A 26,612-nucleotide genomic window follows, 5' to 3' on the forward strand; every position below is an offset into this window, starting at 1 on the left:
CTTTAAAATATTCTTTGTTGCTTTTTTTCAGTTACAAAAGTACTCTAAGCTCACTGTGAAAATCAAAACCATTACAGAAATGTAATATTGTGAACAATTTGGTTTTAGTTCAGTTCAGTCGCTCAGTCGTGTCTGACTCTGCGACCCCATGAATCACAGCACGCCAGGCCTCCCTGTCCATCACCAACTCCCGGAGTTCACTCAGACTCATGTCCATCGAGTCAGTGATGCCATCCAGCCATATTATCCTCTGTCATCCCCTTCTCCTCCTGCCCCCAATCCCTCCCAGCATCAGAGTCTTTTCCAGTGAGTCAACTCTTCGCATGAGGTGGCCAAAGTACTGGAGTTTCAGCTTTAGCATCATTCCTTCCAAAGAAATCCCAGGGCTGATCTCCTTCAGAATGGACTGGTTGGATCTCCTTGCAGTCCAAGGGACTCTCAAGAGTCTTCTCCAATACCACAATTCAAAAACATCAATTCTTCAGTGCTCAGCCTTCTTCACAGTCCAACTCTCACATCCATACATGACAACAGGAAAAACCATAGCCTTGACTAGACGAACCTTTGTTGGCAAAGTAATGTCTCTGCTTTGAATACGCTATCTAGGTTGGTCATAACTTTCCTTCCAAGGAGTAAGTGTCTTTTAATTTCATGGCTGCAGTCACCATCTGCAGTGATTTTGGAGCCCCCCAAAATAAAGTCTGACACTGTTTCCACTGTTTCCCCATCTATTTCCCATGAAGTGATGGGACCGGCTGCCATGATCTTCGTTTTCTAAATGTTGAGCTTTAAGCCCACTTTTTCACTCTCCACTTTCACTTTCATCAGGAGGCTTTTGAGTTCCTCTTCACTTTCTGCCATAAGGGTGGTGTCATCTGCATATCTGAGGTTATTGATATTTCTCCTGGCAATCTTGATTCCGGCTTGTGTTTCTTCCAGTCCAGCATTTCTCATGATGTACTCTTCATAGAAGTTAAATAAGCAGGGTGACAATATACAGCCTTGACGAACTCCTTTTCCTATTTGGAACCAGTCTGTTGTTCCATGTCCAGACTAGTAACATAGTAATATACTAGTTGGCTGATCCCAGGTAAGTTACAGATCTTTCAAAGCCTAAGTTTCCTGGTCTCTAAAATGGGGACCATATTGGGACTGATACTTGCCTTCCTTTCTCACAAGGTTATTGTGTGGGTCCAGTGAAATGGTTTCTAGAAACAACTAGTAAACCTCAATGTATTACGTAACTTTAAGGGGTCAGTATCATTATAACTTATGATTTTAGCCTTCTTTACTTTTTAAATGGTTTGACTCATATCAGTGAGTCCTTAACCCAGTGGTAACTTACTCAGTGGTTTCCTTGGAGGCAAACGGTACCTAAACCTGCTCACTCCTTTTTTCCCAGGTCACTCCCGGAAGCAAGGCTGCTATAGGTAATTTATGTGTTGGAGATGTAATCACAGCCATCGATGGGGAAAATACCAGCAATATGACACACTTGGAAGCTCAGAACAAAATCAAGGGCTGCACGGACAACATGACTCTCACAGTAGCCAGGTGAGGAGGAAATGCTCTCTCATTTCCGAGCGACCAGAAGCTGCTTTTGAGCAGGGACTGCCTCACCTATTTCAGAATTTCCTATACCCCCAGCTCAGTGCCATATAGGTAGTGTGGTATAGGTAGGCTGAAGGTCTGTGGAATTGGATTTTCAGATTGCTCATCTTCCTCTCTGATTTTACAGTGCTTCTCACTGTGTGGGCATCTTTTTCTAAGATACTTGAATTGTCACTTGATCTAACACAACTAACCAAAATTTTGAGGAAGTAAAATCAATTTATATACTGTCAGATATAATGAAATGAAACCACTGAGCATCTACTGCTCCCGCCACACAACACTGAGCCCTGGATGCTGCTCTAGATTACAGTTACAGAGACAGACTTCATTGAGCACATTAGACAAAGTGCTGAAAGTTTAAGAAAGGAGAGCTAGAGTTGATGAATGAGAAGAATGCTCTGGGAGTCGTAATTGGGACAGAGTTCCCGTTTCTCTTCCATTTAGTCTTGGAAGGGGTCCTGTAAAGGCATGGTTTCAGAAATGATTTGGTTCGACCTGTATAGCTCCCTGTTTCCTGTTGGATCAAGTTTACATTCTTCGTTCGGATCTCCTGTTTACCTGTCTTCAATGTCTCATTAACCTTAGCTTGCACAGTGCTTCATCGTGAACCCTTTGGTCTCCTCTGCAAAGTAGCTTTATGGCTTTCTTCTACCTTGTACCAGGACTGGCAGGAAGACCAAGTGTGGGGCAGGATGCCAAAGCATCTTACATGCTTATATGCTTCCGAGCCCTGCCCTCATGAGAGGTGCACTGTTTTATTACTATCCCCTCAGGAGCACATTTACCCTTCATTCTCCATTCCTATCTCTGTGCAATCTTCTCCTTTTAGACATTCATTCATAGATTGATTTTTTGATCCATTTACCATTAAATTGAGCAGCTACATCTTGTATATATCTGGCCCCGTGCTAGGCCATCTGACCATAGAAGGATAAGTACAAATATTCTGTACCTGTAAGAGTGAAAAACAAAAACGCTAAAGATAACTTAGAGGAGACCTAGAGTGTTGCTGTGTAATGGTACAGAGACATGTTTATCCAAGTTCAGGAGAGGCACCATGATCAAGCTGGTTGTCTGGTCTGCATCAAGAACACTGGATGAGACAGAGAAGCTCATTCTGTCCTGAGCAGAGGTGGGGTGGCATCAGGCAGGTTCAGGAGCCTGGAGGAGGCTGGTGCAGCTGGGTCAGCAACACAGAATGTATTGGGGGAGGGCTGAGGCTGGACGAAGGGCCAGCAGCCTGGGAAATCCCTCAGGGCTGAGTGGGCAGCTGTCAGAGTAGCAATCAGACATGATGTCATGAGGTTGATGCTTCCGAAAATCACATCAGTGGTAAAACAGAGGGGAGGCTGGGGAGCAGAATGCTAGTAGCTGGGTAAGAGGGGACAAAACCCGACTCCATTTTTAGTGTGTATTATTTATTGGCATGCATGAAACAGCTTAGCTTTGTCAATCTGTTGCAGATCTGAACAGAAAATCTGGTCTCCTCTGGTGACAGAGGAAGGGAAACGTCACCCATACAAGATGAATTTAGCCTCTGAACCCCAAGTAAGTACTTGCTCACCAGCGCTCTTGCTTTTAGCATCCCGGGACATTTCCACTTTTGACACAGCTCAGCTCACCTCTGCTTTTCCTGCCCTGGATGCTGGGGATAGGACGCAGGAAGGGCCCTCCACTGACACGTCTTGGACCTGGCTCTTATTCGGTTCTTCCCGTAAGGGAACTGCAGGAGGAAAGGGCTGGAAAACCCCAGAGCAGTGACGTCAGGGCCTGGTTAGGAAGGGGATACGGAAGCGGGTGGAAGCTTTCCTGTGTAGAACAGAGTGGCAGAACCATGGCAAAATAGAAGCACTGACTCAGCTCATGATGGACCGCTGATGCAAATGTGCTAAAGATGGAAAGAAGTTTGGGTCCTGAGGCCTACAACTTAGCAGGGACATGTAGTAGTGGACCCAGATATCCCTGGCCACCCTTCATCCCACTACCTGGTTTCTGAGAGTCTTAGGGTGGAAATGCTAAGTGCTCTAGTTTTCCTTAAAATTACTAAAATTAATTGGTAGTTCATATTGGAAAATAGGGTAGGGAGTCAATGCACAGTTTGTTGGCCAAATAGAATTTCCTGGGATGGAAAATTGTCTGGAGATCCCATATTTGGAATCATTAATAATGATTTTATTTCTTCTGTACAATGAATGGATGGATGTTCTTTAGCAATAAGGACAGGAAATGTAAAGAAGAATGTTTAGAACATCTTTGTAAAACTCCTCACACTTGGTAGGCTATTTTTCACAGTGTGTCTGTTGGATAAATGAATGAGTTGTTAGTGGTATGTTAGTAGTAACTCAATAATGGCTTTTGAAAACTTCTTCTAAAATGGTTTGTGATTGTTATACATTTAGCCCCAATTGAAGATTTGAAGTTTAATTTTTTTTCTCAGTTTCAGACAGTGTATCATTTTTATGGTATATTAAGATATAATCCAGAGAAGGCAATGGCAACCCACTCCAGTACTCTTGCCTGGAAAATCCCATGGACGGAGGAGCCTGGTAGGCTGCAGTCCATGGGGTCATGAAGAGTCAGACACTTACTGAACGACTTCATTTTCACTTTCATGCATTGGAGAAGGAAATGGCAACCCACTCCAGTGTTCTTGCCTGGAGAATCCCAGGGACAGCGGAGCCTGGTGGGCTGCCATCTGTGGGGTCGCACAGAGTCGGAAATGACTGAAGTGACTTAGCAGCAGCAGCAAGATATAATCAAAAGATAAAGTATAGCGAGTTATCTTTTATACCTAAAACAGAAACTGGTGTGAAATTGAACTCACTGGTACATTAGTGTGGGTAAATTAGTGGTTGTATGTGAATGGTATTTCTCAAATGTCTTCCATTAAAATGTCAGAAGTGTAATCAGACAAAATTTTTCCCATTAGTTAATAAAAATAATACTTAGTCCTAACAGTCACTTTAAGGATCATTTTGCATCTGCCATTTCAAAACTGACATGACTGTATTATTCTCTACAGCTCCTCTAAGGAAAGTTCATGAAATGGCATTCAGTTTATAAATTGGCAGCTGTGCAAACTAATTTAAAACATGCCACAGTCAATTCCAGTTTCCTAGGGAGTTCTCAGCCACTTCATTAAGTTTACTATAAATGTTCAGTTTTAATCTGTTAAGTTGTCGTATGTTTTATAATATATCAGGAATGATTTTGTTTTAGTGCCGTCTTTCTAAAATCCTAGTTTTTCACTTCAGGAAGGCAATACTTAAATTTCAGTTATACTTTTTATATGTATTATACTTTTTATATGTATTATACTTGAATTTCCATCTTAAACATGAGTACTTATCTTTAGTCTTTTGAAAGTAATTTTCTTCAGATTAAAAAAAAACCTCAAACACTTTAGCATTTAATTTGACTATATATTTTTTTGAATTCCAGTAATTCTTTGTTCATATGAAAAACTTCCCACCTCTCATTTTCCCAAAATCTTCCACTTCCAGTCACTCTAAAATAGAGGAGTGAGTAAGAGCAGAGTTCATCTGTAATTGAAGGATCTGTTCGTTCATGTAAGGCCAGCCCACACCCCAGCTTATCTGAGGTCAGTGCAGTTACACACCTAGTTTATATTTCCTCATTATTGAGTTTCCTCGGTGACTGATAAATACAAAGCCCAAACAATGACATCATCCCTTCCAAAAGGCAGGCCCTGAATTAACCGCCTGATTTCTGGAAAGACCAGTATTCACTTGGGGTTAGAGATACTCCTTTTATGTACAAAACAGATACATTCTTGGGAGATTCTCTGTAGAGTGAAGAATCAGAATTTCCAACCTGCATTTTCTACTGACTTCCATTGCAGTTGAACATGGGTTTCTGTGGAGGGAGAAGGGAATGACGCTGGTTGACTGCTGTGGTGCCAGGCAGAATCCAGAGGCTAAGAGAGATTAACTTGCTCAAAGCCAAACAGGAGGCAACAGGGAAAAACCTGAGCGGAGACAGAGTATGAGGGCTCTTCCCTGGTGCTCAGCATCAAGAGATGCTCCTCAGAATTGCTACAGGGAAGGAGAGAGGAGAAAAGAATTGCCATCCTGGCTGCTGCTTGTGCGAGTGCCCTACAGAGCTGCAGGGTCCCAGGCCACCCCTTGGGAAGTCTGCGGCCGTTAAAGACCACTTCTTATGTCATTGTTATTCCTCGTGCAGTAAAAACTTTCCTAAAACTTTGCTAAAGTTATTTGCAGAACTAATTATACTTCCCTTTGGTGAACACACTACATGTACTGAACTTTTGTCCAATGTGGATCAAGTCAGCTCAGTGTAAGGTGTACAGGAAAACCTCACTGTTTCTAACATGTCAAAGAGGGAGCCTGTCTGAATCATCATAAACACATTTTCATGTTGTCTTTTAAGTCAGTGGTGGTGTTTTAGTCGCTAAGTCATGTCCGACTCTTACGTGGACTGTAGCCTGCCAGGCTCCTCTATCCATGGGATTCTCCAGGCAGGAATACTGGAGTGGGTTGCCATTTCCTTCTCCAGGGGATCTTCCCAACCCAAGAATTGAACCCTGGTCTCCTGCACTGCAGGCTGATTCTTTACCAACTGAGCTAAGTCAGTACACAGTGAATTAAGCTAGTGGTTTTCATCATCAATTCTGAGAAAGCATGAAAGACTTTAAGGCTTAGTAAAGAAAGAGGAAAAAAAAAAAGGAAGAGCAACAGAGGACAGGAGCTCTTGGGGCAGTTGTTCTGGGTCTGAGTGTTAATGAGGAGTCCGGGTTTCAGGAAGATTTCTGGGAAGCCCAGAAAATAGGGCTCACATCATGTTTAATAGATTGCACAGGGTACGCTCTCAGCTAGGAGAGGGGTTGACCCAGAATGCCTGTGCAGAAAGCACCTTGCTGCCATCAGAAAAGCTGTGAATTTTTTTTTTTTCTTAAAAAGGAATGTTAGTTTAAAAGCTTTTGAGGGGTGTTCATAGAGTAGCTCTGAGGTGGTGTGGCTGTAGTAATTATCTACTGAGACCTGGCAGTCTAGAGTGGAGGTTGATGGTGGGTGCTTCCCCAAATTACAGAAAGAGGGGGATGAGCACAAGAGGAATTTAAAGTCCTTTCCTGCAGCTACCTGGGCATGGCCCCATAATAGGTATCCCCCAGCCTTCCATCTTATCAGCTTGGCCTTCCCTCACAAGAAACAACAGTTCAGTCATTCCCTGTAGCCTGCTTCTGCTAGTGCACCCAGGCTTGTCTGCCTAGTCATCAGCCACTTCAGTGTTGACACCACAACCCTCTTATCTTGCTTGTCTAAACCTTTCCTTTCTGGGGAATTTATCTCTACCTTTTATCATCTCCTGCTTTGCACTGAAGTGATGCGGGTTCCTCTCCTCCTGGTACTTAATCCCTCTGGAATGTGTCCTGAAAGGCTGTTTCAGCTCTGACTTGGATCTGGACAGCCTAGGGCATCAAGGGATGTCCTACCTAGGGGTATCCAGCAGAAGATCAGGTTCTGCTGGACCTCAGTACCGGATGTACTTAGTAGTACATACTGGACACCGCTTTGATCTCTCCTTTGATCCCTGCCTGCAGGAGGCCCTCCACATAGGAAGCGCCCACAACCGGAGTGCCGTGCCCTTTACTGCCTCACCCGCCTCCAGCTCTGCCCCCAGGGTCATCACAAACCAGTACAACAACCCAGCTGGCCTCTACTCCTCTGAAAATATCTCCAGCTTCAACAACGCCTTGGAGTCAAAGACAGCAGCCAGTGGGCAGGAGAACGGCAGAGCGTGAGTAGGCCCATGCAGTCTGCCCTGGGCCAGTCCTGGGAGAGGCTTACCACACCAGAACAGGCCTGTGCAGGCAGCGTGGAGAAGGGTCAACCACTAGCCCAGAGAAAAACGTCTGCTTTAGCACTGTCTTTGTTTTTTAACTTTTTTGGCTGCATGTGAAATCTTAGTTACCCAATCAGGGGTCAAACCCTCACCCTCTGCAGTGGACGGGACTGTCTTAACCACTGGGCCACTGGGGAAGTCCCTAGCACAGTTGTTTCTGTATTCATTTTCCTCGTCTCTGAAAACGGGGTGACACCACCTGCCTTGTAGGGTTGTTGTGAAATAAGAAGTAAGCTGTAAAATGTCCAGTTGATTCTTCACTGAGACCCTGTTATTATTGTTCTGATTTCTGTGGTCACTGTCTTCTTCCAAGTGACCATCCTCCTTTCTTTTTTTTTTTCCATCCTCCTTTCTTGACAGCCCTGCTGCTTCCTGAAAAATTCTTCAGTGTTTAGAGTTGGGGCTCTCTGCTTGTGTTCACCATCCAATGTGGGCAAGGGATGGGTACTTCATGATGCAGTTTTTGGTGAAGCAATGTTTGCTTTTTTCCCTCCAGTGGACCAGTAGAAACGATAGGAAGAAGAGATGTCCGTGCACGTATAAATGTGTGTCCATTGGAACAGATTCTCATCTGGGATAGAGGAGGGCTTGGCCAGGGTGGGGAGGTCTAAGGAGACATCTTGCTCAGGGCTGGGGAGGCCTGTGCCCTTTAGCCACAGCTGCCTCTAAGTCTTCATCTAAAGGATCCTTTGTGTCTTCCCAGCAGAGGGGGCCCAGTATCAACTCCCTCCCAAACTCTTTGAAGATGAATCCAAAAACACAGGGAATCCTGCGGCCCATGGCAAAGAACTGGGTTTGAGAATGGAGAGAGAGTAAGAGATGGGATCAGTTCTGTGCGGTGGAATACAGGAGGGACTAGGTCATAAGTTGTCACCTCATTTGCCCAAAGGTGGCAGGGAAGATGAGGACTTGAGGACAGAGCTCTGGGTGCAGACACGGGGGAGCAGGGCAGCTCATGGGAGTGGTACAGTGCATGCCCAGCCCAGAGGGGAAACCACTCCTTGGTTCCAGTCAGACCCCACGTGCTGACCTCGGATTTCCATTTCTGATGGATAATTGCATCAAAACAGAAGTCAGAAAGTTTTTCATCTGAAATCTCTTGATTTTTCGATGCCAGTGACAGTCAAATTTGTTGGAAAATATCATGTGGTCCAAACTTGTCTGATCTCAGAGGATCTTTCCTCCTTGGAACCCTCAGTTCTTTCTTCTTTTTAGTTGATTCATAACCTTGTGTTAGTTTCAGGTATACAGCTGAGTGATTGAGTTTTTTATCTATATGTGTGTATTTAAATATTTTCAGATTCTTTTTTCATTATAGGTTATTTCAAGATATTAAATATAGTTCCCTGTGCTCCACAGTAAATCTTTATTGTTTATCTGTTTTCTATATGGTGGTGTATATCTGTTAATGCCACACTCCTAATTTATCCCTCCCCCACTTACCCCTTTGGTAACCATAAATTTGTTATGTCTGTGACTCTGTTTCTGTTTTTTACATAGATTCATTTGTGTTATTCACATATAAGTGATATAATATTTGTCTTTGTCTGACTCTGTCTCACTTGGTATGATTTTATCTAGGTCTGGTCACATGGACGGAGGAGCCTGGTAGGCTGTAGTCCATGGGGTCGCTAAGAGTTGGGCACGACTGAGCGATTTCACTTTCACTTTTCACTTTCATGCATTGGAGAAGGAAATGGCAACCCGTTCCAGTATTCTTGCCTGGAGAATCCCAGGGACAGAGGAGCCTAGTGGGCTGCTGTCTGTGGGGTCGCACAGAGTCGGACATGACTGAAGCGACTTAGCAGCAGCAGCAGCATTCATTTTGCAAATGGCGATATTTCATTTTTTTAGTGGCTGAGTAATATTCTGGTGTATGTGTGTGTATCACGTCTTCTTAAACCAACTGTCTGTTGCTAGGCACTTGGCTATTATAAATAGTGCTGCAGTGAACATTGAGGCACATGTATCTTTTCAAATTAGAGTTTTTGTCTTTCCTAGATATATGCCCAGGAGTAGCTCTATGTTTAGTTTTTTTAAGGGGCCTCTACACTGTCCTCCATAGTGGTTACACTAATTTACATTCCCGCCAGCAGTGTAGGAGGATTCCCTTTTCTCCACATCCTCTCCAGCATTTGTTATGTGTGGGCTTTTGGATGATGGCCATTCTGTGAGGTGGTACGTCATTGTAGTTTGCATTTGCATTTCTCTAATAATTAGCAATGTTAAGCATCTTTTCATGTGTCTGTAGGCCATCTGTATGTCATCTTTGGAGAGAAATGTCTGTTTAGGTCTACTGCCCATTTTTTGATTTTTTTTTTTTTTTTTTATGTTAATTGTATGAGCTGTTTGCATATTTTGGAAGGTAACCCGTTGTTGTTGGTCACATTGCTTGCAAATATTTTCTCTCATTCCTTAGACTGTTTTTTTGTCTTCGTTTAGAGTTGAAATCCTCAGTTCTCATATTTAGCTCTGAAGCCAGTTTTGCTGTTCAGTTTCTCTGCAGTTCACCTTCAGCAAGACTCTGCCTGGCTGTTAGGGTGATTAAATGACAAACCCATTGCTTCAGGTGCAGATTAGGACAGGTTACGGCATGAGAGGTTCCAAACTACTTAAACGTTTGAAAGGAGCTATTGTGGGGACCCTCTCGAGAGCTCCTTGATCATACTTTATCATATGGTCCTTCTCCCTGAGAAAGAGAGAGAGACATCATGGGGTACTTGGCTGCATGCAGGCCCCTGGGCCCAGCACCAGGAGGGCTCTGTGATTTCTTTCTGAGCTTCACAGGGCCTATCAGGGGAGACTTCTTGTGACGTGACTTGGCTTTGCAAGATGTTAGTGGTCACCAGCATTTGCTGTAGTATACCAAGGCAAAGTGGCTATTAACACTTCTTTGCCCTCCAATTCTGAGTCCTAAAGGCTTGGGATGGGGCTGCCTTTCAAGGTGACTGTGGGAACTTCTGGGGTGCCTGAGAAAGAGTGCCACGCTGGGCCCCCCTAAGCTTTCCATGGGCAGACTCTGAAGTGAAGCTTTCTCTCAGGCAGCTCAGTGGGGAGCTGGGGGTGAAACACCGAGAGCTGTGATCTCCATTCTTTGGTGCTTTTGTGCTGAGGGAGGCTGAGAATGCGACCCTCTTTTACAGTCCCAGAGTGGAATGTTCCATGATCTGGATTTAATAACCCAGGAAATGACACATCCTTCACTGAAAGGCTGCTATGCACTGGGAGAAGTATGTGCCTGGGGAGTATTTTTAGTATGGCCTTGGCCGTTATTCTTTCATTCGTGTCTTCTTTCTTCTCTCATGCTTCCCGCCTGCCCCCTCCTTCCAATCCGAAACAATTAAATCTCTACTGTCTGGACGCTGTGCAAGCCTGTCCTCCAGGCCCTGTCCCCTCCTGTTGCAGACTTTTTGGCTACAGTAGCCTCTGAGTCTTTATCACCAGTCTCCTTCCAGATTTTCACCGCAGAGAGGGGCCCAGCTTCTGCTCCATCCCAAACTCTTTGAGGATGAATCCAGAAACAGTGGAGATACTGGCAGCCCCTGGCAGAGGAAGTGCCCTCTGCATGGGTCTCTGCTTACTGGTCTATTCCAAGAGAGGGCAGTTGTGCTTATCAGGAAGGAAGAGTCTTGTGCAAACCCAGCAGCCACCGGGTCTTGTTGCCTGCTCCGTCAGCAGAAGTCGCAAGTGCTCACCCCGCCACTGTTTAGTCTGTGAAATTCGCTGAGGTTCCAGAATTGGCTCACTTCATACTTTGCATCTGAGGTCATCACTGATTCCCTGGGGTGCACTCTGAGTTTCTTTGTCGCATGCACTTCAAAATAGCCTGGTGTGTGTGTCTTATAGGATTTCCCAGAGCCACATCTCCATCAGACAAGAACATAGGTGCCTTGCCATTTCCAAATTAACCTGGTAAGGCATATGAAAGGTACCATCTGCCACCTGAACTCTCAGCACACACACACACACACACACACACACACACAAGATTGAGTGGGAGGGTCTCTGGGTCAGTTCAGCTTAACAGTCATTTATTGACTGCCTACTGTGTACTAAGGGTGGAGGAAATTCTGCTCTGTTCAGAAGAAAACTTTCACCTGCCCTCTGACCTCTTTCCACTGAGTTTAGGGGCTGTGGTCATTTTCTGGTGATTTGGGCCTAGATTTCAATGTATATATATGATGCCACTTGATACTTTCTTAAAGGTGCAAGCTTGATAGATAGAGGGACCTGAGCTTGAATTCTAGCTCTGCCTCTTGCTAGCTGTTGGGACCTTGGGTAAACCACACAACCTCTAAAACTGTTTCTTCATCTATAAAGCAGATAATGCAAACTAGCTGACCACTAGATTATTGAGAAGTTTCAGTGAGATGTGCAAAAAATATCCACCATGGGGCCTGGCCTCTGGTGGTACTCTATAAATGCTACTTACTACAGATTTCAGCATGGATGAAGTGCTCCATACCCATTACTTCCAAGTACTAGGAGCTCTGTAGAGTGGAAGCATGTAGACAAATGTCATGGAGAAGATTTTGCTGTGACTCACTGTATGCTTCTATATTTCCCAGCACTGTAGCTTAAGTTCAGCCAACCAGCACAGTTGATTACCTTTCTGATAGAGTGGTAGCCTCTTCGTGGAATAATCATTTGGGCTCCCCCAGGTAGTACAATGGTAAAGAACTCAATGCAGGAGACCTAAGAAACATGGGTTTGATCCCTGAGTTGGGAAGATCCTCTGGAGGAGGGCATGGCAACCCACTTCAGTATTCTTACCTGGAGAATCCCATGGACAGAAGAGCCTGGCAGGCTACAGTCCATTGTGTCACAAAGAAAGGACTTAGCATGCAGGCAACCAACATAGTAACCCCAAGATACTAGTTTTTCCTAATTGTGTTCTCAGGCAATCCCCCCATGAACTCATGAGGCAGATTTCTAAATCAGTATAGTAGAAATAAGGGAGTACATTCACTGTTCTTTGTTCCAGTGATTCCAGAGGGACTATAGTAGCCCTGACTCATTGGAACTGGGTCAGAAGGAAATCTCCTTCATGAAGGTGGCTGCCTGTTCCTCTAACTAAACTTGTCCACGGCCCACAGACTGGGCTCTGAGGTCTGGATAGCCCACCCTCTTCTCCTGGTGGCCATAATTACTCCTCTGGTTTCTCATTAGGTCCAGCATCTAGGCCTTTGAAGACTAAAACTTAGGGAGCCTTCTGGCCAGGATCCCCTTTCAAAAATGATTCCATCGGGTTTCTCAGATTTACATATTTGGTGAACATTGGGGTAACCAGGTTGGGGCATCTCAGACACGAAGAATCTGAGTTAGCCTGCATCCTCACCACCTATGTAAAAATCACATACTAAAATCTCTACATCATTTCCAGTTAGTGTTTAACCTTCATCATTTGGAGAAAATTTTTCTTATACTTAATTTTTTATTTTGCAGTAATTATAGATGCACACTGCAGTTATAGGAAGCAAAACAGAGAGATCCTCTGTACCCTTCAGCCAGTTTCCATCATTGGTAACATCCTGAAAATTAGAATGTTGGGGTTAGTCACATCAGTGAAGCTCAAAGAATGAACATGCTCTGTGGTCTCAGGGAAGGGCAAAATTTACGTAGAAGAGACTCATCAGCTGGTCACTTGCCCAGGCTGCAACTGGGGGAAGGAAGCCACCACCCCTGCCCATCCACGGCTCCTGGTCTCTGCCCTTGTCTGTCTTCCTCCCACCCACAGGGAACTGTGGGGGCCTCCCATCCCCCGGCAGGTGATGGGCCACCTGGAGGAGTGGTTTTAACCAAGCTGGGAGTAGAAGTTTAGTTTCCCCACTCTCTCTGTGTTGATACTGGAGGTTACTGGGGGCTGTGCATTGTTGCTGGCGTGGGAGTTGTGGGTACCCACATGGCCTCCAGAGACTCACAGCGGTTGAGTGGTGGCCTGTTCACTGCTGGGCGGTAGTGAAAGACAGCCGCTAGGCTGTCTTCATTCAGCTGGGCAGGGATGGCATCCGGGCTTCCTCCTGGTCATTCTCCAGTACCCTAGTGCGGTGGTTGGGGCATCTCATTTCAGCCCAGTGACGGTGGAAGTCAAGACTCTGCACTGACCTTTTTTTTTTTCTTCATTTGTCCGGGAAAAAAGTGGTTATTGTTTCCGAGTCTTGCACCATCCTGGCTGTCGCCTTCTCCATCATTTTGTTGGAGAGGGCACGCTTTTCTGGGGCCTTGTCTTATCTAAGTTTGTTGCCTTTTCTGGGTTGCTGCCTTATTTAGCTCCACATCTGAAATATATGAAGCAAAAAGGAAACCCTGGGAACTCATCAATGTTACTCCTTGGGTCCCAGGGTCTCTGGCTGGCCTGCCTTCTCCTGTCCCCCTTCTTTTTTTTTCTGTTAAGCAGTTTTATTATCGCTCCAATTAGATTCCACCCCTATCCACACCCCCATTCCTGTCCCCCTTCAGCATCTTATGTTCATCTTATATTTGATGTCCAGGTGTTTAGATGTACTTAGCGGGAAGAATAGAGACACTTATGCCTACTCCCATCTTCCCCAGTGGGAAAATGATTTTTATTTTTTATATATTTATTTATTTTTAAAGCTTTTTTTTTTAATGTGGACCAGTTTTTTAAGTCTTTAGTGAATTTTGTTACAAAAATTCTGTCTTATGTTTTGGTTTTTCAGCCAAGGCATGTGGGATTTTAGTTCACTGACCAGGAATGGAACCTGCACCCCCTGAATTGGAAAGTGAAGGCTTAACCACTGGACTGCCAGGGATGTCCTGGAAAATTATTTTTATGAAGAGAATATCTTCTCTTTCTGGATGCATCTTATAATTCAAGTCATCTCTCTTTTTGTCTCAAATATGTCACACAAACAGGCAGTTTTAGTGTGGAACCAAAGTTGACTTACTGTGTGAGAAAAATGATGCCATTAAGGTTATAGCAGCAGTGGGATTTGTTTCTTATGGCTTCTTTGTTTTAGTTGAGATTTATATACAGATTATTAAGTTGTGCTGCAGGTGATGGTGCAAAAAAAAAAAAAAAGAGTCTTTTATGTCCACTCTGGTCACTTTGCTGTTTTGGTGGAGCAGACTCTTTTCCCAGGGTTACTGTCCCATAACCATAGGTGTGCTTTTTCTCTGTTCTCCTTGACTTTCCGACTTTCATCCCAGCTCCTCTTTTGACTGGAACAGGCTTGTGTATTCTCTTAAGGTGTGCAGGCTTAGCCTCTGAAATCCTCCTCTTGAGACAAACTCAAAGGGAGTTTTTTCCTGATGTTCAAAAAACCGCTGGCCTTAAACACCCAGCTATGTCAGATACTTCATCAGGCAGAGGGTGCCTGGCTTGGGCTATTGCTGGGGAGACAGGTCCTATGGTCAGGGCCTAAGAGACTGGAAGAAAGTATTAAACACTGAGGGAACTGGTGGTATACATTCAGCATCAAGTCTGACAGGGAGAAACAAGAAGCAGGAAATATGAAGAGTGTAATGGATAGTTACTCTGAAGGAGTTAAATTGATTAAATTCTTGTATTTTGTTTTTAAAATTGTAAAGACTGAGTTTAGAAGACTGTGCTTTTAGTGACCCACCCTCAGAAGTTTTTCTCCTGCTAACTCTAGTCATATACCTAATATTTTTTGAAAACTTATCACTTTAGAATTCTTCCTTTCAATGCTGTTACTATATGTACAGAATGAGAATGCTTTTTTTAGGACTCCATTACTCATGCATATTTTTGTCCTAGAATTTTTTTTTTTTTAAGATACAGTGATGTCATTTGTCCATATCTGATAGTCTAATGTCTTAAGACTTGGGTCTTAGGATTTTATTTTTGAATTAGGCAAACCATAGCTTCAAATAAGGCGATGGATATTGAAAGTGCTTTATAAATTGTCAAGTGGTGGAAAGATATTGTCATTATTTAAGAAGAAACACTAAGTTGTTTTCTTTTTTTTAATCACAGAGATATTTTCCAAGACAGTTTGCTGGAAGAATATGTGATGACCTTGTAATTTGGGGTCTGTCATTTTTAGCGGTCCCTTGGTGGCTTCCAGACATAACAACATACGCCAAAGAAGGGGAAAAATTCTCCCCAAGAACATTCCACGGTCTGATCTTGATTTTAAAATAGTTCTAAGTGTAACAGAAAAAAACATTTGTCAAAATAACATAATTCATTTAGTACAGGGCCAGCTCAGAACTCAAGACCCAAAGAAGGAGTCTGGCTGAAAAGGTGGCCAGAGGAAGACCATGGCTCTTGGTGACTGTCACTCCTCAGGGTGGCCCATCACCTGCCTGGGGAGTGGAAGAGAGAGGCAAGTGCAGGGGCCACCTACTGTGGGTGGACAGAGGTGGTGGCCACCCGCTCCTGCACCCACAGCCAGCACAGGTGACCCGCGGATGCGTCTCTCCCCATTACATGGTGACCTTCCCTGAGAGCAGCAGAGCAGTGGTCACTCTTGGAGGGCTCTGTCCTCAACTGTGAGAACCTGGCTGTGTAGTCAAAGCAAAAACCCGGAATTTCACTGATGTGAGTGACCTTGTGACTTGAGGCACATTTAAAATGGAATGTAAACTGATTATACAATGGGTGGGTTATAAATTGCATTGCCATCTGGTATTTCCTCTTTGGCTCCCCCGGGCATACTGTCCCTCTTCCCCAGCGGGTGGCGGCTTCTGAAAAAGCAGCCGAGGCTCAGAGACTGCAGGTGATCAGGACCCAGGAACCTGGTTTGCCCATTTCCCTGGCACAGCCTTGGGGGGGGTTCCCTGTGACCCCACAGGAGCAGAGACAGGGTGCAGCGAGGAGGAGAGAGGGACTTAATCTACTTCCCTAATGCCTGCCGAGCTCTGGTCCTGTGCCAGGCACTGATTGAGGGCAGGACCCACAATGATGGAAAAGACAGGCCATAGCCCAGCCCTCGTGGGGCTTGCTTTGCATGGAAAGATAGACAATAAAGAAATAAGTATAATTTATGGTAAAAGAGTTAGAAACATGTGGAGAAAGATGGAGCAGAGCAAGGGGAGAAGTGATGTGTATGAGATGGAGTGTTTTAAGCTGAGGGTCGGGGACCCCTCTGAGGAGGGACATCCGAGCAGAGACATGAGTGAAGCATGGAGGCCATGGGGCTGTGTGGGGAGCGAATATTCCAGGCAGAGGGAGCAGGATGTGCAAAGGCCCCGAGTCTGGTGTGTCCTAGAAACCCCATGAAGGCTTTTCTGCCTGGAGTGAGCAGTGGGTACCAAGCAATGTGCTTGGAGAGGGGAGCAGAGCCACATCTTTTATGGCCTTTGTACTTTTTGTAGCAAATATTTACTCCAAAGAAGATGAATTTGGTTAAGCTTGTGTTTTTGTTATTAAAACTGTAAATATTTGGTTCTGAGTCAGATGAGAACACTTTGAGCCACATCATGACACAGTCTAATTCTTATGTTTAAAATCTCTCTCTGGCCTCCGGTCGGAGGAAAGACAGTTCCAGGGGCTGAGTGGCAGCCAGGGGACAAGTTAGAAAGCTGGTCAGCTGGGCTGTTAATGGATGGCATGGCTAGAGCAGGCAGTGGAGGGGGTGGGACTCAGGACCGACTTAAGAGGTAAAGGTCACTGGAGTCTGCTCCCTTTCACTCTCCACCCTCCCTCAGACCAGGCAGCAGCAGTGCCTCCCCTGGAAAACGGGCTCTGGAGGAAAGAGGCCCCAACTTTGCCTGTCTCATCCTGTCGTGGGGAGCCCAGAGGGACAAGGGGAGGTGTGGGCAGCAAGGCCTGGTTGGCCCCATCCCTAGGCTTGAGCTGAGGCCTCTGTCACCCCCCCGCCCCCATCTCCCTTACATGGAGCAGCACTGTATTGTTTACAGAGTACTTACCTAGAGATTGCCTTAGTGAAGTCAAGTCAGACAAAGGCGGATATCATGTGATATCACTTATATGTGAATCAAAAAAAAAAAAAAGGTACAAATGAACTTATTTACAAAACGGAAACTGAATCATAGGTGTAGAAAACAAACTTATAGTTACCAGAGGGAAAAGGCAGGGGTTTGGGGGTGGGAGAAAGGATAAATTGGGAGATCGGGATTGACATATACACACTACTGTAAATAAAATAATAACTGATAAGGACTTCCTGTATAGCACAGGGAACTTTACTCAATACTCTGTAATGGCCTAGATGGGAAACAATCTAAAAAAAGACTGGATATATGTGTATGTACGATTGATTCACTGTATACCTGAAATTAACACAACATTCTTAATCAACTGTGCTCCAATAAAAAAAACAAAGTACTTACTTTCTCATCCTTGCCACCAACCCTGTGAACTGGACAAGGTGTACACTGTTACCTCTGTGTAGTAGGTGAAGAGACCAGAGCTCCTTGCCATGAGAATGAGGAGAGTTTTATAGAGACAGACAGAACACTTTGATATCATCAGGAAACACTGATTTCTGCTCTGGGGAAAGAATGAGGCCTGGACTAAGGGGACTCAGCTGAGTTTTCAGTGCTCAGTTGTGGTTGACATTTTCCCTCTTCTAAATTTTCTTTCGACATAATGTTGTTTATATAATTTTGAAAGAAGCACAGCATTCCTGTTCCATGGGATTAGGCCAAAGAGTAGTTGAATCACCCACTCTAGCCTCTTACTGACTTGAAGCAGCAACCAGCCCTGCCTACAGACACCTCACCGTATCATCAGGGGGGTCCGTGGCTGCATTAGGAGCTGGCTTCATCCATTGGGATAGTTTCTCTTCACTCTTTGACACAGGGGTGTCTTCTCTTGGAAGGGGGTGCTGGTGGATTTCCCCCCCCTAACTTCTGACGTGTCCTAATGAACTTGCAAACATTCTTTACAGCTTAGACCATTCTCAGCTTCCAAGCGGACTCGTCATCGATAAAGAATCTGAAGTTTACAAGATGCTTCAGGAGAAACAGGAGTTAAATGAGCCTCCGAAACAGTCCACTTCATTCCTGGTTTTGCAGGAAATTCTGGAGTCTGAGGAGAAAGGTAATCAGCCGTGTGTGTGGTCAGAAGCTGTTGTCTGAGGCCTGAGCTGAGGGGTAGTCGTTGCTGAAACACAGGTGAACACAGCCTGAGAGGTGGAGAGAGCAGTGTGCTTTGGAAGGCCGGCCTCTTAAATGCTAAAAGCTCTTTCAAAAAAAGAGGGGGACTGAATGAGCTCTCAGCCACACCTGCTTAGCTGTTTCCTGTCGCAGGCACTGAGGGAGACTGAAGGCGGCGGTGAACTTGACGGTTGTGGCGTTCTGTGGGGGTGTCTGTTGGCCACTAGTTTCGTTTGAGCCCACATACCGTGCTTCTGTGGTGGTTGGCACGTGTGAGTGGGTGAAGGTCGTGGGCTGTGACAGCAGAGTGAATGAATCAGCAGCACAGGGAAGCCAGGCTCTGGGCTTCACTTTGGGGCCATGCTCTTGTTCTTGCTCTAGGGTGGACGGCCTCTTCAAAGTCCGAGGGCCCCCGGTTTGGCAACATACCCCGGAATTGACCTTAGGCAACCCTTTGAACCTTTCTAGACTTGTTTGCTCATCTGTCAATCGGGGATAAAAATCCTTTCCTCTTAAGATTGGTGTGAGGATCAAATTACACAAAACACCCAGAGTTGTGACTGGCGCACACAGTAGGTGCTTCATAACTGTGACAATGTTTGAAACCTCATCAAGAGGTTCCAGGCCAGCCTTGGCTTGTCCACATGTGAGATCTGAAGCTCGAGGCACCCAGGGCTACCCGTTTGGCTCTTCAGGTCTCAGGAGATAGTCTTTGCCCTGTATACATCAGACACTGTTTGTTTCTTATGATAATTTTCAAGTGGATGGCAGCAAGCTATCTCAGCTTTGTAGCAACAACAGTGAGAAATTCCTGGCAGACGGGTGTGCTGTAGAAGGGAGGCTTTTCCTCCTTCTCAAAAAGGTGACCTATGAGCCACAGCTCTCAGGCTCATCCACCTCCCAGGTCGTCATTCATAAGCACCTCTGATTCTCACTGTCAGCCTAGCTACCAGTGATGTCTGGAGATTTGGGGTTTGCAGCCCTCTACACTCTGCACTGTCCTTTTCCCTGAGGCTCGCTGGAGTCCTGCCTTCTCTTGCTCTCTTGCTCCCAGTGTGCCTGCTTGTGAAGAGAGAGTTGGTACTTCTGGGAGGGACATGTGGTGGTTCTGTGAGATCCACTTCAGCCAGGCTCCAGAGGGGCTGGCTCTTTGCCCAGGACAGCCAGTGAGGGTCAGAACTGAGCTGCCTCTGGAAGAGTCCCCTTCCTCCTGAAAGTCCCCAACTGCAGAGTCGACTCCCCAGGAGTCCTTCCTTAGCTGAAAGTCCCCTACTGAACACACCCAGCACCCCGGCTTCCTCCCCACTTTGGTGGGTTCCTTAAAGAAATTGGCAGTTTAGAGGCACAGGAAGTTAGGAAAATTCTTCTTTTATGCTGCTGCTGCTGCTAAGTCGCTTCAGTCGTGTCCGACACTGTGCGACTCCATAGACAGCTCCCCACCAGGCTCCCCCGCCCCTGGGATTCTCCAGGCAAGAACACCGGAGTGGGTTGCCATTTCCTTCTCCAGTGCATGAAAGTGAAAAGTGAAAGTGAAGTCGCTCAGTCATCTCCAACTCTTCACAACCCCATGGTCTGCAGCCTACCAGGCTCCTCCGTCCAGGGGATTTTCCAGGCAAGAGTACTGGAATGGGTTGCCATTGCTTTCTCCTTTCTTTTATGCTAGAAGGATATTATCCCTGCCAGCAATATCCCCCTTTGCTTGGAGTACCTGTGCAGTTTGGAAGGAATGAGTCATATACTCTACATTAAGTTCCAGTCTTAGCCCAAATGACCGAAGTCTCGGGGTCCAACCCTAGAGGATGATAATTTTTCAAAACATGTGAGAAATCACAACTCTACTCTGAATAAATGGGTGTAAAATCCTTTAAGAAAGGAAATATCAATCTGTTCCAACCCAAAGTAGAACGTATACCTTTCAGGGCTCAGCTCACTGAATGCCCTCAGGTCACAGAGGTCACAGAGAAGGACCTGAAGCCCAGGATCACTGAACTGTCTTGAGGTGGCAGTTCCCTGATCATCAATATCTAGACCCCTTGCATCCTATATTCTGCCTGCCAAGCCAGTGGTCTCCATTCTCAAGGCTACCTCCTGGTGCTAGTTGGCAGCTAGTGCTCCAGCCATCATGTCTACTTCCAGGCACCAGGAAGGCTAACTGAGGAATCCATCTTCCAGATGTACCAGCTTTCTTTTTCCCAGAAGTCCTACATGACTATTCCATTTATATTTTGACCAGAATTTAGTCACATGGCCCTATCTAGTTGCAAGAGAGTTTGAGAATTATAGTTTTTCTCCCCTAGGTTGGATGACTGGATATCTTCTTATGCCAAATAAAATAAAAATTTTGCTAAAAATGAAAAGGGAGATAGATCTTGTGGTCTCTCCTTTATTTCTTAATATGCACTTGCATTAAATTTTCACAAAAGAAACAGCATAAGTTCCAATCCAGACATCTACCACATGCAGAAGGCTCTCAAGTAAGGGAGCTCAAATGCCTGTTTTCATTTGAGAGATAATGGTCAAAGCTCAGGGCAGTGGCTGGTGCATGGTAAAAGCACTCGGTGAGGGTTGCTGTCATTCGAGAAGGCCCGTGGCTCATGAAGCAGCCTGCACCACCAGCACTGGTGTCCAGTCTCTGCCCGTGACTCACCACGAGACCTCGAGGGAGTGGCTCGTCTCTCTAAGTCCTAGTCTCTGCACACGTCCAGTGAGGCTAATAATGGCCACTTCACAGGTGGTTTACAGCCTGGAGGGAAATGACACGTGCAAAGTGCCAGGCACACAGTCAGTGAGGCCCCGGTGGGAGGTTTGGCTCTAGCAGGTGAGAAAAGTGAAAGTGTTAGTTGCTCAGTCGTGTCCGCATGGACTGTAGCCCACCAGGCTCCTCTGTCCATGGAATTCTCTGGGCAAGAATACTGGATTGAGTTGCCATTCCCTCCTCCAGGGGATCTTCCTGACCCAGGAATTGAACCTGGGTCTCCTGCATTGAAGGCAGATTCCTTACCATCTGAGCCATGAGGCTGCAGCAGGGCTTGGTGATAACTCTCCAGACTCAATGTGGGTCTTCTCATTTGGGGTGAAATTTAGCGTCTGGACTGGGAGAAAGGGTCCAGGATTCCTCATACTCCCTCTTGCTTTAGGTCAAATTCTGAAATTTGCAGGGAGAAGGAGTCTTTTTTTTTTCAATTGTGATTTCAATATATCTAATACAGGACTTCCCAGGTGCACTCAGCTGGAGGCTTGCTCAGAAGGTATCTAGGCTCATTTTGGCAGGTGCCCAGGGTTTCAGGAGACTCCTTAGGTGATCTGTGGTTCAGATCATCAAGGGCCACCAGGTGTGCGGTTAAGGACCGTGAATTTGATTCTGTAGGCAGTATGGAGCCCTTGAGTGTTGCTGAACAGTGAAGTGGACAGAAAAAAGATGTGGAATTTTCTTTGCATTTGCAGTGTTGGCTGACTAGGTAAGAGAAGAAAATCAAGCCAGCAGGTGGTGCTGCAGGGCTGCATAAGCTGCAGCGAGGTCAGCATCAGGCAGCCCACAGCCTCCTCTACTCACACTTTGCCCAGGTCCATCAGTTCACTTCTCTCTGTTCCAAAAAGAGATGTGGGTTCTCCTACCAAGTGGGGCTCATGTGTCATGTTACTTCTCTTCTCCTGCACTTCCTACCTTTCCTGGTAATTTTTCTGTGAAAAACAGTCCATCACATAAGAGACCCTGACCTCATAGGTTTGGCTTCCTTAGAACTACCGATTTTCTCTCCAAGCTTTCCAGGTATGCAAAGATGCCATTTCCTTGTCTTCACGGCAGGTAGACAGCCCAGCTGGTTCCAGCCAGAAACCGAGGGAGCTTGTTTGGGACACTCAGAGTCATGAGGCTGCCCAGCCAGGCCCCTTTGAGATCCCTTCAGGCAGGGCCAGAATTAGGATAAGGTGAGGGAGGCATTTGCTTTGGGTACAGAATTTAAGTTGGTACCCCAAAACTTGATAATCAAGACAGAAATGATACTTGAGTGCAATATTTTATAAAAATAAAAATTAATGCAAAAAAAAAAAAAGATTCTATAATGAACAAAGCTGGGACTGTGAGCAAGGAAGGGAGAAAGGTTTGGAAGGGCAAGATGATAACCTTGGGCTGTGCATGTTGCATGCTAAATTGCTTCAGTCATGTTTGACTCTTTGCGACCCTATGGACTGTAGCCCACCATTCTTTTCTGCTAAACCTGTGGTAGGCTCTGTGGAGTATTGAAAAAATATATGAAACAGAGCTCTGGTGGTCCAGTAATTTGTAGTCCAGACAGAGATGTGTAAATAGCTGACAAACATAACAATACTTACTGGGCCAACATCACAGGAAAAAAAAAATGTGATGTGGAAACACAGCCAGCCAAATATATAGCAATAATAGTAATATTAGTAGCTTACCGTTATTATTCACGGCTACCTACACAGGTGATGAACTGGGCTGTAGGCAGAGCTCTGGAAACTAGGAGCTGGTTTTTCATGCAGAAAGCTGACTGCAGGAAGGCTGCTACTGTCTCTGCTCTGTGGCAGGTGGTTTTTATCTGACTTCTAGCATTCTGTACTATAATGATTTTGTTGTCCTTGTAATGTGGGTTTCTTTTGGCCTCTGACTACACTGCCATTTGATTACTGAGCGACTTCACTTTGACTTTTCACTTTCATGCATTGGAGGAGGAAATGGCAACCCACTCCAGTGTTCTTGCCTGGAGAATCCCATGGACAGAGGAGCCTGGTGGGCTGCCGTCTATGGGGTCGCACAGAGTCCGACACGACTGAAGCGACTTAGCAGCAGCAGCAGCAAAGTATTTTTAAGTCCCATATCAATGTGTTTGCATGTATTTAATCAGCATGTAATGTAATTTGTTTTGAGGGCTGAGCATATATGCCAGGGAGGGCTACATGTGTCTTTTTCAACCATTTTGTTCCACTTTGAAGGGGAAACATTCTCCTATTTTATAGAAAAGGAAACTGTGGACCAGAGAAGTTAAGTAACTTGCCCAGGATCACACAGCAGTCAAGTCTGTTTGACTCTGGTGCCCATGACCTTGCTGGAACATACATATAAGTGACTCTGAAAGAGCTAAATGATGCTTATACAATCCTGCCCTTCCTGGCTAACCCAAATGTTTTCCTCCTTTTAGGGGATCCCAACAAGCCCTCAGGATTCAGAAGTGTTAAGGCTCCAGTCACCAAAGTGGCTGCTTCAATTGGAAATGCCCAGAAGCTGCCCATGTGTGACAAATGTGGCACTGGCATTGTGTGAGTATCTGCCTTCCCCAGGCATCAGTGGCCCGCAGGTTGTGTGAACCATGAAAATGTGGAAAGGGTTGGATGTTGCCCGTTGTGGGCATGATGGAGAAAAAAATCCTGCCTGGAAAATGGAGCAGAGAGGCGAGATTGGTCCTGTGTCCCAGAGCCAGGTGGTGAAGGCTTTCCTTGGCTGTGAAACCCTTAGGGTATGAACATGTAAAACCAGAAAAAGCTGGGCTGCTCTGTTGAAGTGGGAGGGACTTCCGGAATTCTTCAGGGGGAATGTCTCTGGCCTCCAGGCAGGAGAAGCCCCTTTATGACTAGAGGCCAATGGGGAGGCTCTGATCTGCCCTTGGAAAGGAGCCCTTTGGGAGGAGCTCCAGCCTGTCACCTTCAGGTACTCATCACTAATGGAGCACCTCTTCTCTCCTCTCCTGCAGCGGCGTGTTCGTGAAGCTGCGGGAACGTCACCGCCACCCCGAGTGTTACGTGTGCACCGACTGTGGCACCAACCTGAAACAGAAGGGCCATTTCTTTGTGGAGGATCAGATCTACTGTGAAAAGCATGCCCGGGAACGGGTCACTCCACCTGAGGGCTATGACGTGATCACAGTGTTCCCCAAGTGAGCGGGCAGCTTCCCGCCCAGCACTGCTCTCCATGCAGCCCCTGCTGCATTTTGTCCTCTGAAAGCTCTGGCCTCTCTCTTCTTCCGAGTTCTTGCTTACTTTGGTTTTGTCGCTGCTCATTCAGCATCACGTCCCCCTTTGCTAATGACTCACGCTGGCTGTGTGATGCCTGCTTTTATAATTAATGGGAAATGGCCTTGTTCGGTGTCCCTTTGCCAGCGTCACTGTGTCTTCTCTTTCCCTTCATTCATCTCTGCTGCAAATGGACATCAGCCAAATTCAAACCAAACTGAATTTAATATGTCTGATGATGATTTCATTTTTACTCAATAAATTAATAGACTTAAAGGCAGTGTGGTGTCTCTTTACCATGTGACCAAGTGTCCTCTTTCTTATCTCAAGCCAGACGAGATTTCTGAGGCCTTTCCTCTTGTTTTGGGGTTTCTACTCCTTTGAGATGTGCAGGCCTTTTCCTCCAGGTGTGAGAACATTGGCATTTGAAACAGCCATGTTCTTTTTTTGGCCCTGCTGAAATCCTGAATCCCAGAGCATTCAGGATCTTAGTTCCCAACCAGGGATGGGGTCCAGGTCTTTGGCAGTGAGAGCATGGAGTCCTAACCACAGGACCACCAGGGAAATCCCAACAGCCATGTTCCTTTATTTCTTTGCAGCCTACTCCAAATTATTCTCTGATGCTAATATAATATAGTTATGTTGTAACAGAATATTTTCTTTACATCTGGCTGTTTTGGGTAACTTACCTGAAGAAATGAATGCTTTCCAAATGGCCTTAAAATACTCCCTAGTAAGTCCCTCCCCAGGCTGGTTTGCTGCTGTTACAGCCTCTCCTTTATTAAGGGAAGTAAACTCAGAAAGGTGGCCAGCAGCCCCAAACCTGCAGATTGCTCAGGAAAGTAGCAAATGCATTCTCCTCAAAGAAGAGACGGGAAGCCTGGGTGTTGAGCCTTGCATCAGAGATCTGAGGTTCAGTTCAGTCGCTCAGTTGTGTCCAACTCTTTGCGACCCCATGGACTGCAGCACACCAGGCTTCCCTGTCCATCACCAACTCCCGAAGCTTGCTCAAACTCCTGTCCATCAAGTTGGTGATGCCATACAATCATCTCATCCTCTGTCATCCCCTTCTCCTCCCACCTTCAATCTTTCCCGGCATCAGTTCAGTTCAGTGGCTCAGTTGTGTCCAACTCTTTGCGACCCCATGAATCGCAGCACGCCAGGCCTCCCTGTCCATCACCAACTCCCGGAGTCCACCCAATCTCATGTCCACTGAGTCGGTGATGCCATCCAACCATCTCATCCTCTGTCATCCCCTTCTCCTCCTGCCCTCAATCTTTCCCAGCATCAGGGTCTTTTCAAATGAGTCAGCTCTCCACATCAGGTGGCCAAAGTATTGGAGTTTCAGCTTCAACATCAGTCCTTCCAATGAATATTCAGGACTGATCTCCTTTAGGATGGACTGGTTGGAAGTCCTTGCAGTCCAAGGGACTCTCAAGAGTCTTCTCCAACACCACAGTTCAAAAGCATCCGTTTTTCGGCCCTCAGCTTTCTTTATGGTCTAACTCTCACATCCATACATGACTACTGGAAAAACCATAGCTGAGGTTACCAAAGCTCATCTCCTGGTGACTAACCACTAGTAGAGTCATTGGCTCAAACAATGGCACTCTCATCACTCTAGAGACTGATTTGTTAAGAGATGGACAGGTCATTCCACCGACCCTACTCTGAAAGAGCAAATCGTCTGCCTTTAGTATTCACCACCATGGGTAATAGCTGATGTTTTTCGTGGATGATGTCCTTTATGGACCAGCTTTCTAAGAGTAAGGATCCTAATTCGATGGTAGCGCTAGGATTTTACTTTGCAGTTCTCCGAAACTTGGACACACCAGGGACAATTTAGACATAAGCAGTTCTAGTCTATAAGACCTGAAGCAAAACTTTCAGGCAGAAAACTATTTTGAAGTTCTTGATTTTTCTTTTCTGTTTGCAATTAGTTCTTACTTTGGGCTTCCGATGTGGCGTTAGTGATAAAGAATCCACCTGCCAATGCAGGAGACACAAAAGACACGGGTTTAATCTCTGGGTTGGGAAGATCACATAGTGGAGGAAATGGCAATTCACTCCAGTATTCTTGCCTGGAAAAATCCATGGAC

General features: G+C 45.7%; 1 protein-coding gene across 1 annotated transcript in view; it reads left to right on the forward strand.

The window, feature by feature from the left end:
• PDLIM1 (PDZ and LIM domain 1) overlaps positions 1-24,789 on the forward strand; it is a 40,792-nt gene extending 16,003 nt beyond the window's left edge. The window contains exons 2-7 of the mRNA XM_027529435.1: positions 1,403-1,554; positions 3,078-3,162; positions 7,196-7,392; positions 18,339-18,490; positions 23,706-23,823; positions 24,255-24,789. Coding sequence (XP_027385236.1) covers positions 1,403-1,554; positions 3,078-3,162; positions 7,196-7,392; positions 18,339-18,490; positions 23,706-23,823; positions 24,255-24,441 — 891 coding nt within the window. The 3' untranslated portion in view covers positions 24,442-24,789. The remainder of the gene's footprint in view (positions 1-1,402; positions 1,555-3,077; positions 3,163-7,195; positions 7,393-18,338; positions 18,491-23,705; positions 23,824-24,254) is intronic.
• Positions 24,790-26,612: the final 1,823 nt, after the last annotated feature.

The sequence above is a fragment of the Bos indicus x Bos taurus genome, chromosome 26, assembly GCF_003369695.1.
Source record: "Bos indicus x Bos taurus breed Angus x Brahman F1 hybrid chromosome 26, Bos_hybrid_MaternalHap_v2.0, whole genome shotgun sequence".
In the NCBI taxonomy this organism is placed as follows: domain Eukaryota; kingdom Metazoa; phylum Chordata; class Mammalia; order Artiodactyla; family Bovidae; genus Bos; species Bos indicus x Bos taurus.